At 33.2% G+C, this 14,750-nt stretch overlaps 1 protein-coding gene across 5 annotated transcripts in view; it reads right to left on the bottom strand.

Moving 5' to 3' along the window:
* Positions 1-14,750, bottom strand: part of LOC149774444 (membrane metallo-endopeptidase-like 1) — a 78,195-nt gene that overhangs the window by 43,788 nt on the left and 19,657 nt on the right. For 3 of the 5 annotated variants that reach the window (XM_089945193.1, XM_089945191.1, XM_089945190.1), the window contains exons 2-6: positions 12,846-12,900; positions 8,100-8,341; positions 6,852-6,884; positions 3,275-3,436; positions 1,879-1,962 (exon numbers count right to left, since the gene is read on the bottom strand). In XM_089945193.1, the coding sequence (XP_089801319.1) occupies positions 1,879-1,962; positions 3,275-3,436; positions 6,852-6,884; positions 8,100-8,310 (490 nt within the window). In that variant the 5' untranslated portion in view covers positions 8,311-8,341; positions 12,846-12,900. Of the gene's footprint in view, positions 1-1,878; positions 1,963-3,274; positions 3,437-6,851; positions 6,885-7,053; positions 7,459-8,099; positions 8,342-12,845; positions 12,901-14,750 lie in introns of those variants that run through there. The other 2 variants (XM_089945194.1, XM_089945195.1) reach the window with 2 other exon arrangements.

Raw genomic sequence — 14,750 nt, 5'->3', positions numbered from 1 at the left:
AACATTATCATCTCTACTTTCATGTCAATAAAACACCTTGATTGGTTCATCTTTAGAAAAATCTAATAAATCGATAGCTGTGGCATTTGGTACATAAATGTGCATTTACATAAAAATGTATTTCCTCACACACGATGCTATTTTAAACACACATGGAGAAATATGGCACGATTCTGACAGTGTTAAGTTAATGGACAAAACACAGAGAGTACCTAATAATAACCAATACACCAATGGGTTTTGATCCGGCATCGAATTGGTTCAGATTAGAGACCACAAGCTTTTTAGCAAAGCTGTTGTGTTTAAAGTTTGCTTCATTCTCAATTGTTTAGTGTTTGCTTCATTTTAAATTGTTTGTATGACATATTACATATACATTATCACTTCCTTCTGTACAAACAAAAACGTCTTTGTGTCTAAATTAATACTTAAAATTACTTTTGCTTTGACTTTACTTTCCTCTGCGTCCATTATTTCTAAACTTTGACAGGATAAATAACATAAACTTACTAAACCATCGTATGAAAAGCCCATATGAAATGATTTACTCGCATATATATGATTGTGTAGATTTTTTTAAAAGCAGATACGAAATGATTAATTTGCGAATACATACTTGTGTAGATCGTATTAAAAGCCCATATGCAATGATTAATTTGCGTATCTATACTTGTGTAGATCGCATTTAAAGCCTACATGAAGTGATTCATTCGCAAATGTATGCTTGTGCAGATCGCAGTAAAAGCCTATAGGAAATTATTCATTCGCAGATCTAGATCACATTTAAAGCCGATAAGAAATTATTCATTCCCATATCTATGCTTGTGCAGATCGCAATAAAAACCTATAGAAAATGATCTATTCGCAGATCTATGCATGAGCAGATCGCATTAAAAGCTTATAGGAAATAATTAATTAGCAAATCTATGTGCAGATCGCATTAAAAGCTTATAGGAAATGATTCATTCGCATATCTATGCTTGTGCAGATCGTTTTAAAAGCCTAATGCTTGTGCAAATCGCATTAAAAGCCTGTAGGAGATGACTCATTCACAAATCTATGCACATGCAGATCGCATTAAAAGCCTATCTGAAATGATTCTTTCGCATTTGTATGCATGTGAAAATCGTACTAACTTTATTGCGCTGTAAATGAAACTAATAAGGAAAATGCGAACCAACAACGGGCTCATAATTAAAGCTGCATCTTTAAATAAGCCAATACTACAACAATTGGGTATGATACGAATTATTTGATTAAGACATTTATATAACACAGTTATTATTGTCAATTCACAGTCCTGTGCGTACGGATGATAACTTGCTTCATTATGTTGCAAATGGTGAAGTTTAAATAAGGATATCGTTTTCATATTATTGTGCTTAAGTTCTTGTCAAGGGGAGACACCTCTAGTTTACCCGTCGAGTATTCGTTTTATGAAGTTACTTCCCATGTGTCATCTCGTGGACTTGCACAATCCAAAACCCTCGAAGCAAAATATTAGGCTGACTACACACTCTGTAAAACCTTAGAAGCAAATATTAGGATGATGTTTCATGGTTTGATAACAAATTCAAATATTTAGTATAACCAATATAATATCAGAATGCAATATTACGGTCGTAGTCGGGTCGAAATTTCTAATTGTTTGAATCATTCAATAGGCCAGGTAATGCCGTCTGCATTTATAAGACCCTCATTCTGTGCACGTTGAAGCAAATAAAATCGATGCAGGCTAACTTAAGGTTAAGTACTTGATTCGTAGCAATCATTCTCCATATTTGGCACGCATTGTTTGCTGTGTATTGTTTTAGTTTTCTTTCTAAGAGTCGGCCTTGACATTGATTGATGGTGAGGGAGAGGTCAACACGTACTTACTCTCATTCATACAAGACTGGTACAGGTACTTGGCATTCTTTTGCGCTTTAAGATCATTTTCATTTACTTCCTCTTCCAAAACACCTACAATACAAAAAAGATTATTCTTTGAGATGCTAAGCCGTAAAACAAATCAATATGATGGATGTGGGCACTTTAGAGTTATTCAGACAAATAATTCTAAGTAGTTTCAGAATATTGCTTGATGATATTCCGTAACGAAATAATTATTTAATATTAATACGGGGGAATAACGTTACTAATGATATATTTGCACTCAGATTATATAAGGGGAATAACTTTTGTTACTAATGATATATTTGCACTCAGATTCTAAAATGGAAATAACTTTTGTTACTAATGATATACATGCACTCAGATTCTATTAAGCACTAAAATAAAACATCCACTTTTGTAAGCAGGATGTACTTCATGCCTATATATTTGTATTTTCAGACTGACTGTATTTAATGAAGTATGTATTGTATGTAATTTTCATACACCATGAAGCCATAAATAAAGGACCTTACACGAGTAGTTATTTGAAATTAAATTTATCAAATTACTCCAACAACGATTGAAACTCTTTAATAAGTTTCATAAATCTCATTTGAAATAAGGACAAAATGATAGGTTCTAATTGTCACATGAGGATTTTGTTTTACCAAACAGCAGAAGTGTGTAGTAAAATGAATGAAAAAAACATTTGGATGCCTCGGTCATTACGCCTATTTTGCAGAACGTTTCGAGTCATCTCTTACGTTACAAGGTATTTGTACGTTTCACAAACACAAAAATTGTGACATGGCTATTTGAGCATAACCAATGCAGTAGCACTGTGATAAGATTGATAATCAATTTTGTCGTTTTCTTATTCGTGCAAAAAACAATTTGCCTTTTTACAAATCTTCCAATTACAAATAATTAAGAAAATTATAATTATGATTATTTGGTACATCAAATAAGGCACACAATTTTTTTTACAGACGTTACAGCTTAATTCCATCTTTAATATTGCACATTGGTAAAAACCGATATCAACTGGTATATGTTACTGCAAGAACTCCATAGTTTAATTAAGACCGTTGGAGCAGTTTCAAAATAAACAGGGCTGATTAAAACTTCATTGGAACGTGAGTGAAAGAACTAGATGGGTACCAGCCGGAGACTCACAGAAAAATTTATATTAGTGAAAATATGTTGAAACACAAAAACCTAAACATTTGACTATAGCGGTGCATAAACGAAATGGTAAAAGAAAAGTATTGGGTTTACTCATTACGATATTAGTTATTATCGTCGTCATCAACATTATTAAACAACAAAAAACGGCTGGCCAGCAAAAGAAAATGATGATGAATGGAATGAAACAGGAATTTGCGAACATAAAAATTACCCTTGACTATTGTTAAAACATTTTCACGGAGAACACCATAGGCATACAGGTTGGACATATCCTGTGGGATTACGTGTTTTCTCTTCCACGCTCCGCATGCGTACTCATAGAAATCATCACATGGGTCAACTTTAGGGTCAATAGATTCCAAAATAAGTGCAGCTGCGGAAGAATATAACATCTAAATAGAAATAGTGACCGTATTCCTAACACTTGGGTTTTCTTTACGATCTATAAAGTATTATAAAATATTATATTTTCTTGAATGTGTGAAATCCTTAACTATTTTTACTTCATCCATGGCTTCGACAAGTGTGACATTACTGAGATTTTTTTCACGTACTCAAGGAAATAAATACATCATTCATTAGTGTCAAGGAAAATATCGCCTGTGGAAATCTACATTATGACAAAACACAGTCCCATTAAAAATATGACGTTAGACTTCTAAAATATGACACTATCTGAAATGGCCTGCTCATCTAGAATAAGATTAATGTTGCAGTGTAACACGTTTCGGATCCGCTTTTCGATTGTCATTAAATGTATTCGATAAGAGTAATACTCATACCTAAAAATCGTTGCATACTGAGTTTTATATATATATATATATATATATATATATATATATATATATATATATATATATATATATATATATATATATGTGTGTGTGTGTGTGTGTGTGTGTGTGTGTGTAGTCATTTATTTGTTTGTATACATACATGCATATATATATATATATATATATATATATATATATATATATATATATATATTCCTTGTAGGTTGTATTGTACTGTTCTCAACTAACCGTATAGATGAGACGTAACGCATTTTTGCATACATGTCGTTTCGTTGGGGCAATGCATATAGACGTCGGTCGTCACAGCGCTAACATATACATATATTGATAAATGAAATTAATTTACCGATCATAAAACCAACAAATAATAATGGAAAATAAATATAATCGAAGACAGCTGGAACTGACATGGTAGTACGACTAACTCACGTTTCTTTTAAAACTGAAAAATATTAACAGCACTGAGGAAAATTCAAAAGGAAAACGTTTAGTCTCATATCTTTTTGTCGCAAAGTGTGTGTCTCCAAAATAATATTAAATCGTTAGTGTTTATATATATATATATATATATATATATATATATATATATATATATATACTTAAGACTGTTTGTTGTTTTCTTGGATCGAAAGGTTCCTCTGTTACGACGATTGAGCTTAAATTCCCAGACCAAATTCTTAATGTGTGTTAAAATTAGCTCAGTTGCAACATTTCATCAGCAGGAAAACAATGACAGTCAGTGCTAAATAAATCCGATAGCCCGTGGCCCCTCTAAACTTTAGAAGGGACTCTTCTCTATTCCAAGTGATGTGCCGACTAAGCTTGTTAAAAAAAATCTAAATTTGCCAGGAAAAAATACTTTGATTGCGCTGGCGAAAAACGGCATTTTGTTTTCAAGTTGTTGATAAACTATAAATGAATCGGCATTTGAAGATTCTCTTCTTAACATACTTCTATTGAAATCTGAAAAACGCCTATAAAAACGTATCTGGGAAATAGATTGCCTGGGTTACCTATAACTAGTGTTTAACAGAAGCTTCAAAACACATACGAGTCTACCGGCGACGAGTCAAAATTAAAGTTTTAAGTCCGTCTCGCGCACACGGCGTTCTATGTTTGAAATCTACCGACGTTAATTAAAAACAAAGAAAAATCTTTATTTTTACGCGTTCATCCATGTATTTACGTAAAGCAACCAGAACCAGTCTTCTATACATTCGTTGCACCTAGTGCAATGATGTATGGGTGAGTAATGGGATTAAGGCTAACATGTATACACACCAAGCTGTTAATGGATCACCTTATTGATGTATCCTGGAGAGCTTAGGCCAGAGGATGGATGTTTTTTTTTTTTGGTTTTTTTTTTTTTTTGGTTTTTTTTTTTTTCATGCGTTATAAGTGATAAAAGGATTAACAATCGGACGTCCTTTGGTGTAAGTTCAAAAATGCATACACCACAATTATTTAAATTTAAAAGATTAGAATGAAGTATCGGACTTCCTTCATTACTTCCGTCATTACAAAACTTACAGTGAAGCAAATAATGCACAGTTATTGTCCTTGAAACCTACCTAGTAGCTTGCGTTGAACTCAATCGGCCCTACACCATTGCTCTTCCGTTGACTTTCATACCTCTATTTAATTTTTACCCCCCACCCCCCACCCCCGCCGTTTATATCAAGTCTCGTCTTTTTTATAACATAATTCGTCATTTTGACAATTACAATAAACCGCCAGCAATCTATCTAGAAACCTTTCCAGACGGTAGATAACATCGTGAAGGACAATTTTATGTTAAATATGCACCAGTTTGCAGAAGCCAAATTCTAGTCACGTTTGTCACGTATCTGTCGACCCTTGCTGGACCCATCGCAACGTGTCGGTTATTTCCGTTTTGTGAGAATACAAGCATCGTAGCACGTTTAGACAGATATATTAATGATTGTCGCACATTTTAGTCGCTAGACCACTCGGAAAGAACTGTACTGTGTGTCGCTCGGGCCTTACATTAAGCAGATAAGAGCAAAACAAAATTTTAAAATAATAAAATAAAAACTGCAACAGAAAATTGCAAAATTACTTTCCTAGACTGATGTAACACTCCTAAATCATCGCCTCTTAAAAATTCGATGTGTACGTTTGGTCAGGGAAATATTCATTCAGTTGCAATCATATCAGGATTTTTTTTTTTTTTTAAATCTCATGCTTTTTCCATCATCAACTTTGTTTTACTTTACACCTCAAGAAATCGTCAATCAACGACGGGAAGATTCGGATAATGCTTTCTGGTGAGGCATACAGTGTTGGAATAAGCCGGTACTGTCAGGTACGTCGTACCATTATAAATTGTAATGACGGTACGGCCAGGTAACCCGTACCATTAGCAAAATGCCCATATGGCCTTACCGGAAAATGTGGCTCGGGTGTCTATACTGCACTGGTAAATCTATTTGCACTACCTGATGTATATATTTTTTAATCGTCATTATCATTATCTTCGTTATCTTCCTCGATCAATCTCTCATCATCATCATCGTTGTCGTCATCGTCAACACATACAGTCGTAAAAACGTAAATACAAGGTTTATACACTATATAGTCAATGCTCTATTGTAACTTCCCTTTCACTGTTTCGTTTTAGTCTTTATCAAAAAGACAAGGGTTGCAGCGTGGTCCATCAAATATGTGGCACTCAAATAAACATAATCGCAGGAATTTAAAATGTTTTTACCCTAAGGGACTTCTGTATATTTGAAACAAATTGAAATTGTATTGTACGAATTGTATCCACATTTGGATTTAACTTTGGTTTGTGTCTTTCTTAATACCGAAACTTAATACAGAAATAACAACTGGAATGATGCGTTAAAGTCTATTAATTCATATACATACTGAATAAAGCCAGGAAGATATTCCTGGTAAGATGCCAAATCTGGCATATTTTCAGACTTGAGCTCTGTGAAAGCATTCTTAAAATTTAAACAGGTTTACCTGCGAGTACACACCCCTCTGTAAGACACATATCTGAAGAAAAAAAAGCAAATCATACATTTTAGATTTCACCAAGGTGTATATTTGCATTAATCTTTGTGGATATCGACACTCTGACACATTTCTGTTTCATCTTTGCACACAAAATGAGATAAATCACACATAATGAGACAAAAATCAAATGGTAATTAAAGAAAAGTACCTCGTGTAGACTGGTTACGTCTCCAAGAAAGTTATAATAGCTTGCAGAAACCACGGGAGACTGATCCTACCAGTTGAGTTTGTTGATACGTAAAACCATTTTCACATTCTAGGTTATCCGAGGATTACGAACTTCCCAAACTACTACATTCATCAGCCCCAGGTACATTAACCAGGAATGTATCATCGGCTTTCCTTTGCCAGTGAGATCCGAAATTTATATGCCTTCTAGACACCAAAAAAAAAAAAAAAAAAAAGATGACTGAGATATCCTTCCGTTCTATCATTCAAGGAACAATTGTAATTGTCTAATACTTTCCCTGACCTCGTTTCAGCGCCACCAAGTGGTTAGTGGGGAATTTACATCTTCCTAGCAGCTTATCGAATCGGCTCAGTCAGTATGTTGCTGGATCCAAAGAAAAGCTCCTATTAATTCGTGAATTATTCATGAATCACCACTGGTGATGTATGTAGAGAAGCGGAATTCCTCGGCTCTGGGGATCCGTCGATGGACATAGTATCAAATGCGATGAATTTTCCCCAATCGAAACACCTTTCTGCCAAGGATCAGAACAAATTTTTTTTCTTCAAGCATTATCATAAAAGAGATCTTTGTTTAACTGAACTTATCAAAAAACCGCATTGAGTAATAATACTTTCTATTTTGCCATTTGAAAGTTAGGTACTATTTTCCGTCGATTTCCAACGTTTTATGATGTTTTTTATTCACTCTGTTTCGGACAAAACAATTGTGTAGAAGCCCGGAGATGTTCCGATTGGCACTTGACATGATATACTAAGAAAATATGAGTTCAAACCACAGTTTAAATTGAAATTATTGGTTTAATCTTAATCTAAGCTTCTATTTCCATAAATAGTTACATATTTATTAGATTTTAATAACAATATCATGGGTAACAAATTAACAAGGCTTAATAATATTATACGCTACGAAATTCTGAGCAGTCGACTTACGTATTGCATGATATTAGTAGATTGAAACATAATTGAAAATAAATAACTACACTTATACTATTATCAACCTACCCTTGTACGGACTATTTGACTTGTTCAGTCCAACTTTTTCCCCACAATCGTCCGGTTTTGATTCACTGGCAGGTGTTACTCCCTCCAACGTGGCAGATTTAAAATTGGACTGAACTTTGACAGTTACCTCTTTGTTGGAGATGTAGACAAAAACGGCAGCCAGACATACGACTGTAATGGTTAATATCACCACTAGAAACAACAAGATCATCTCCAGTAATGTTCTTCTTACTACTCGTCTCCTGCGTAAGTAGAGAATACATAATTAACTTTTCATTCCAGTACGAATGCTATTTTATCTGAGAGCTCTCGGATATATTATGATAACCCAGCTTGAACTTGTTTATGTTGTTGTTGTTCTTGCTATTATTATTATTATTATTATTATTATTATTATCATTAGCGTTATTATTATTATTGGTGTATTATTATTATTATTATTATTATTGATGCTGGTGGTTGTTGTGGTGGTGGTGGTGTATATGATGCTATTATTATTATTGTTGTTGTTGTTTTCGTTATTATTATTATTATTATTATTATTATTATTACTATTATTATTATTATTATTGGTGGTAGATGTGCTGCTATTATTGTTATTATTATTAGTAGTATTGTTGTTGTTGCTGTTGCTGTTGTTATTGTTGATTTTCATGATGATAATGGTAGTGCTAATGATGATTTTGACGATGAAGTTAATGATGATGCTGTTTGACGTCTAGGAACTAAATTGTTAAGAGTTGGTAACATAACCAAAGGTCCCATTGCTGTGTAAGAGGGTTAGCTTCTAAAAACAGAAGTTTGAGATTCGAATCGAGTCCTGATTTATAGGTTTCTGCATTTGCATGGGAAAATATGAACGAGTTTTTTGGATGGAATACTACACGACGTTGGGAGTGCAGTATATCCATCCGACAAAACGAGTTCATATTTTTCCATACAAATGCAGTAAACTTTTTATAATATGCTATTTTTTATATTCTTCCTAATGCTTAATTATATTAACACAATACACTACACGAAACAAAGTAACTGAATGTATGCCGCATTTCAAACTAAATACACAAGCGCGTATGTATAGGTTACTGCATTTGTATGGGAAAATATGAACGAGTTTTGGGATGGAATACTGCACGAACTTGTGAGTGCAGTATATCCTTCCGACAAAACGAATTCACATTTTCCCATACAAATGCAGTAACCTTTTTATTATATGCTCATTTTTTTATTCTACCTAGGGTTTAATTATATAAACAGAATACACTACAAGAAACAACGTAAATGAATGAATGCCGTATTCCAAACTAAATACATAAGCGCAGATTTGTCATTACACAATGACATCATTATTAATGCGCACATAACTCCACCCAGATAAATTTGAACTTAGTCGCGCGCTCGACATAACTTTCAAAAGAAAATGGCCTGTCTAGTTAAAATTGAAATTTGCAATCATATTGTGAATGAATGCGCACTGCAACAACTGTTTCATTTGATCTGGAATGAATATATTTTGAAATTTTGTTTCGATTCGACGAAAGTTTGTGATTTTGGACTTGATTCGTTTGTGCAAATTATACATGAAATACATCGGATTGAAGTGGCGCGGGAGAAGCGTGTTTAAGTCTGCAAATGTGTTTCTGTTTCTGTCATTGAATGTTTGAAATCATAATGTGGGAAAAATATGAAGTCTTTCAATTGTAATCATCAAAAAGACGCTATGGAATTTAATGCTTATTTCATTTTGAGTGCAGTAAGGGGGATGCAATTGCACTTATCATCGAAATTACGGCACAATTTCGAAATGTGTAATCCAGATTGAAAACCGATGACATGGCTCATGTAATTCGGATTTCCAGAATTAACAAAATACATTTTGAGGAAATTCAGGATGTAAAACTGTAAGTATATTTTATTTTGCCATTCTTATCACCAGCTAAAGAAGACAGTATATGCCTTGTCACTTGTATGTTATTTATAAGGACCTTATCTTCCGTCTTTTATATAATGTAGCTAGCCTAAATCCGTAACATTGTATAAATGTGCCAAAACAGTTTTTTTTTTTTTTTTGCAGTCAACGAAACATGTTTTAGTTCATTCAGAAACAAATTTAAACAACCACAACGCAAAGATCCTCTTACGCGATTGTACATGATTTGTGTACAAATCAAAAGTGGTGGCGTCTGCGTCATTGTTTGTTTACAATAGAAAGTAGTTCCTTTATGCACGTGAATGCTATATGTTTATTGTCGCGCGCGTTCAGTATCGGGAAATACTGAACGATTCTGACAATGTAAAGTTAACGGGGAAAAATTTGAGCATATAATAATCATAATTTCACAACATTATTGCTGCGCACATAACTCCGCCCAGATAAATTTGAACTAAGTCGGGCGCTCGACATAAATTTCGAAAGAAAATGGCGTGTCTATTTAAAATTGAAACTTTGAGTCACATTGTGAATGAATGCTCATTACAATTTTTCCATTTCATTTGGAATGAATAGATTTTGGTATATTTTTTCGATACTACGAAAGTTCGTGATTATGGACTGGATTTATATGTGACAATTCCACATGAAATACATGGGACTGAAGAAGGGAGGGAGAAGCATGTTGACATCGGTAAATGTGTTTCTGTTTCTGTCATTGAATATTTGAAATCATAATGTGGGAAAAATATGAAGTCTTCAATAGATATTATCAAAAATACGCTATGGAATTTAATGCTTATTTCATTTTGAGTGCAGTAAGGAGGATGTAATTGCACTTATCATCGAAATTACAGTACAATTTCGCAATGTATAATCAAGATTGAAAATCTATTACATGGCTCATGAAATTCGGATTTGCAGAACTAAGAAAGTATATTTGAGGAAATTCATGTAAAACTGTAAGCATATTTTTGTCACTTTTATCACCAGCTAAAGACAGTATATGACTTTTGTAAGGACCCTTTCTTGCGTCTGTTGTATACTGTAGCTAACCTAAATCCGAAACATTGTATCAACAAATTTAACGCGGAATGTGCCAAAGCAGCTGGTATGTGGCAGTCCAAGAAACATCTGTTTTAGTTCATTCAGAAACAAATTTAAACAACCACAACGTAAAGCGCCTCTTACACGAGTGTACATGATTTGTTTACAAATCAAAAGTGCTGGCTTCTGCGTCCATTGTTTGTTTACAATAGAAAGTAGCTCCTTTATGCACGTGAATACTATATGTGTATTGGCGCGCGAGTTAAGTATCGGGTAATACTGAACGATTCTGACAATGTAAAGTAACGGGGGGAAAAATGAGCATATAATAATTTTCCGTGTGTACATTCCGCACTCTATCAATTTTTGATAGCAGCTTCTAGCACAATACATATGCTGGACAAGCTTATCCGAGAGAGTTATATCAATAATAACTAGACTAATAAACATTTATTGCTGCCTGTGATCTGAATGTATTCACTGTTGAAGACTTTAGGCATTTTAATCAGCCAGTGAGTTGGGGCAAGTATGTTAGGAAATTTTAGGACATAGGGGACTACATATGTTTCATGTTCATTTTTTAGCAAAGCTACATATACCACTCTGTTTACTACATTTTAAATTTTAAAAATTGTCTTTGAAATGTGAGCTTAATTATTTATATTCCTATTACAGTGTAATAATAATAATAATAATAATAATAATAATAATAACAGCATAAACACTACAAACATCACCAGCATCAATAATAACAATAAATAATAATAATAGTATTAATAATAATAATAATAATAATAATAATAATAACGCCAATAATAATAATAATAATATAATCATCATTATTATCATTATTATTATTATTATTATTATTATTAGTGTCGTTGTTGTTTTTGTTTCTGCTATTTTCAATATTTTAATATATAAAATTTTTGTCTGCACTTAATGCTGAGACGAATACGATATAATGATTCATTTCATTACAATATGTGTATCATCACATTTAGAATAAAACTACACGGTGCATTCGAATCAAGTACAAGGAAATTAGAAAATGCTGTTGCTTTTTTTAAAAGTAAAAATGGCGACAATTCTTGCAAATCCATTCATTCCAATAATAAAAAAGCTCTGAAAGTTTCTTCTCGTTTCTCAGTCTTACTCTACTCATTTTAATTTGTCTTTTTGTTCGTTTATTTTTTTAATTGGTCTTCAGCTATTCGTTAATAAATATCGTTCATTTCTTAAGCCATTTTTGTCACGAAATCCCCACATGTGGTTAGCGTTGAATGACCAGCAAATTTTAACATGCAAACAAAATTGTTTTCGATAGAGACGGAACAAATAGTCACACATATTTTGCAGTTTTAGCATACATTATTACCAAGCTAATTATATATTAATGTGATATTTTGGAAATTTTGGAAGTTGTATTAATGTCGTTTGATTCCAAATCTACATAAGTCATTCTTTATACGATAAAGATAAAAGTAATTTTCGCTTGTAAGTGGAAAGTATTTTGCTATGGAGGCTGATAGAAGTCATTAGAAATTGTCAGATTTTCGCACGAGAGAGCGACAAAGCAACGAAATAGCTCACATACATACATACACACACATGCACGTACGCACATACACAGAATGCAAGATGGCACAAATAGCTTTGTCGGCTTGTAGCGTTTTCACTTTGTAACGTTGCAACGTCGATAATCGCACACACACACACACACACACACACACAACGCAAGATGCCATAAATGGATCAGCATATATTACCCGTTTTGAAGTCGTTCTATCTCTCTTCTCTTCAGAGTGCCATTACTGGTCTCTTCTGAAAAATAAATATTATGTGTGTGCCTTTGTTCTTATGGGCTAAACGATTCATTCATACAGTTTCTAAGGATAATACATTCTAATTATTTCACTAACCCAAATTTGCCTCTAAACGTCAACATATATTCAATCTACCTTTTTACCACATATGCAGTCCTTGCCCCTTTATCATAACACTTATTCTCGCTCTAGAACATATTCTGATCAATAAACGGCTTAAGTTCTCAGTTCCAAGCAAAACTGTCTGGATTAACATGTTTAACTCGAAGTGTTGAGAAATGTTTTAGAACGTCGGGGTTCTGGCCCTTCCGCCAAATAACTGTTTTCAACTCCAAATCTCACACGAAAATAGCCTCACCACTCCAAATACCGCATTAGCCTATTTGGAGTAATATGTAGAAACTTGTGGTAAACTTTGTTATTGGAAATGTTGGATAAAGTTTTGTAATGCTCAACGATCAAACGAGCAAGTTCGAAACCAAGAAGGAGCGCAATACTTCATTCAAAGGAGAAAACGTGATTGACGTGTCAGTCTTTATTACACAATATTACAATAAGTTTGATCTAAAGATATGTGCTGATAAAAAAGAATTACATGTATTCTGTTAAAAGTTATAAATAATCCATATGAAAGAAGTTCATTCGTTTAAAATCATGTATTTCAACCAGCCTTTGTAACCGTCATCGAAATTGCATTGTCAGGCAGCATTTTTATTCAATTTAGTAAGTCCCTGAATAAGAATAGGAACTTTATGAGAGGTATCTTGTGCTACGAGGACATCGTATTTACAAAATCCATACTAAACTGTTAAAATTCCCGAAGAGGCATTTTTTTAAAAGAATTTAATTACGCACTTTGCTTATTTTACGACAATTTTATCTTATTCACATCAAGAGAAGTGTCACAGAGACTTGCACTTTTAAAACGAAAATGAGTTTATATATTTTATGGAACGTGATGATGAGCTAATATGAAATCAACCTTGAGGATGAGGCAATATAACGCCAAACTATTAAGAACTGTGACTCGACCAAAGTTGATGATGAGCTAATATAAAATCAGCCTTGATGATGAGCTACTATGAAGTCAACTTTGATGATGAGTCAAGTCAATATCAAGTCAACTTTGATGACGATGAGCTACGATGAAGTCAACTTTGATGATGACGAGCTACTATGAAGTCAACTTTGATGATGACGAGATTTTATGAAGTCAACTTTGTTGATGAGCTACTATGAAGTCAACCTTAATGATGACGAGCTACTATGAAGTCAACTTTGATGATGAACTACTATGAAGTTTGCCTTGATGATGTGTCAATATGAAGTCAACCCTGATGATGAGTCAATATGAAGTCAACCCTGATGATGAGTTAGTATGAAGTCAACTTTGATAATGAGCTATTGTGACGGTAACACCGATGATGAGCTACTATTAAGGCAACTTTGAAGATGTATTAATGATGATTTGATATCAAGTCAACCTGAGAATGAGTTAACATTAATGCAGCATTGATGATGAGCCATTCTGAAATCAACATTGATGATGAACTACTATGAAATCAACACTGATGATGAATTACTATGAAATCAACATTGATGATGAATTACTATGAAATCAACATTGATGATGAATTACTATGAAATCAACATTAATGATGAATTACTATGAAATCAACATTGATGATGAATTACTATGAAATCAACATTGATGATGAATTACTATGAAATCAACATTAATGATGAACTACTATGAAATCAACACTGATGATGAATTACTATGAAATCAACATTGATGATGAACTACTATGAAATCAACACTGATGATGAATTACTATGAAATCAACA

The sequence above is a fragment of the Sinohyriopsis cumingii genome, unplaced genomic scaffold (genome assembly GCF_028554795.1).
Source record: "Sinohyriopsis cumingii isolate HCF-2022 unplaced genomic scaffold, ASM2855479v2 utg000229l, whole genome shotgun sequence".
NCBI classification, from domain to species: Eukaryota; Metazoa; Mollusca; class Bivalvia; order Unionida; family Unionidae; genus Sinohyriopsis; species Sinohyriopsis cumingii.
The sequence above is the reverse complement of the archived record's forward strand: the minus strand, read 5'-3'. Positions and strand labels throughout refer to the sequence as shown.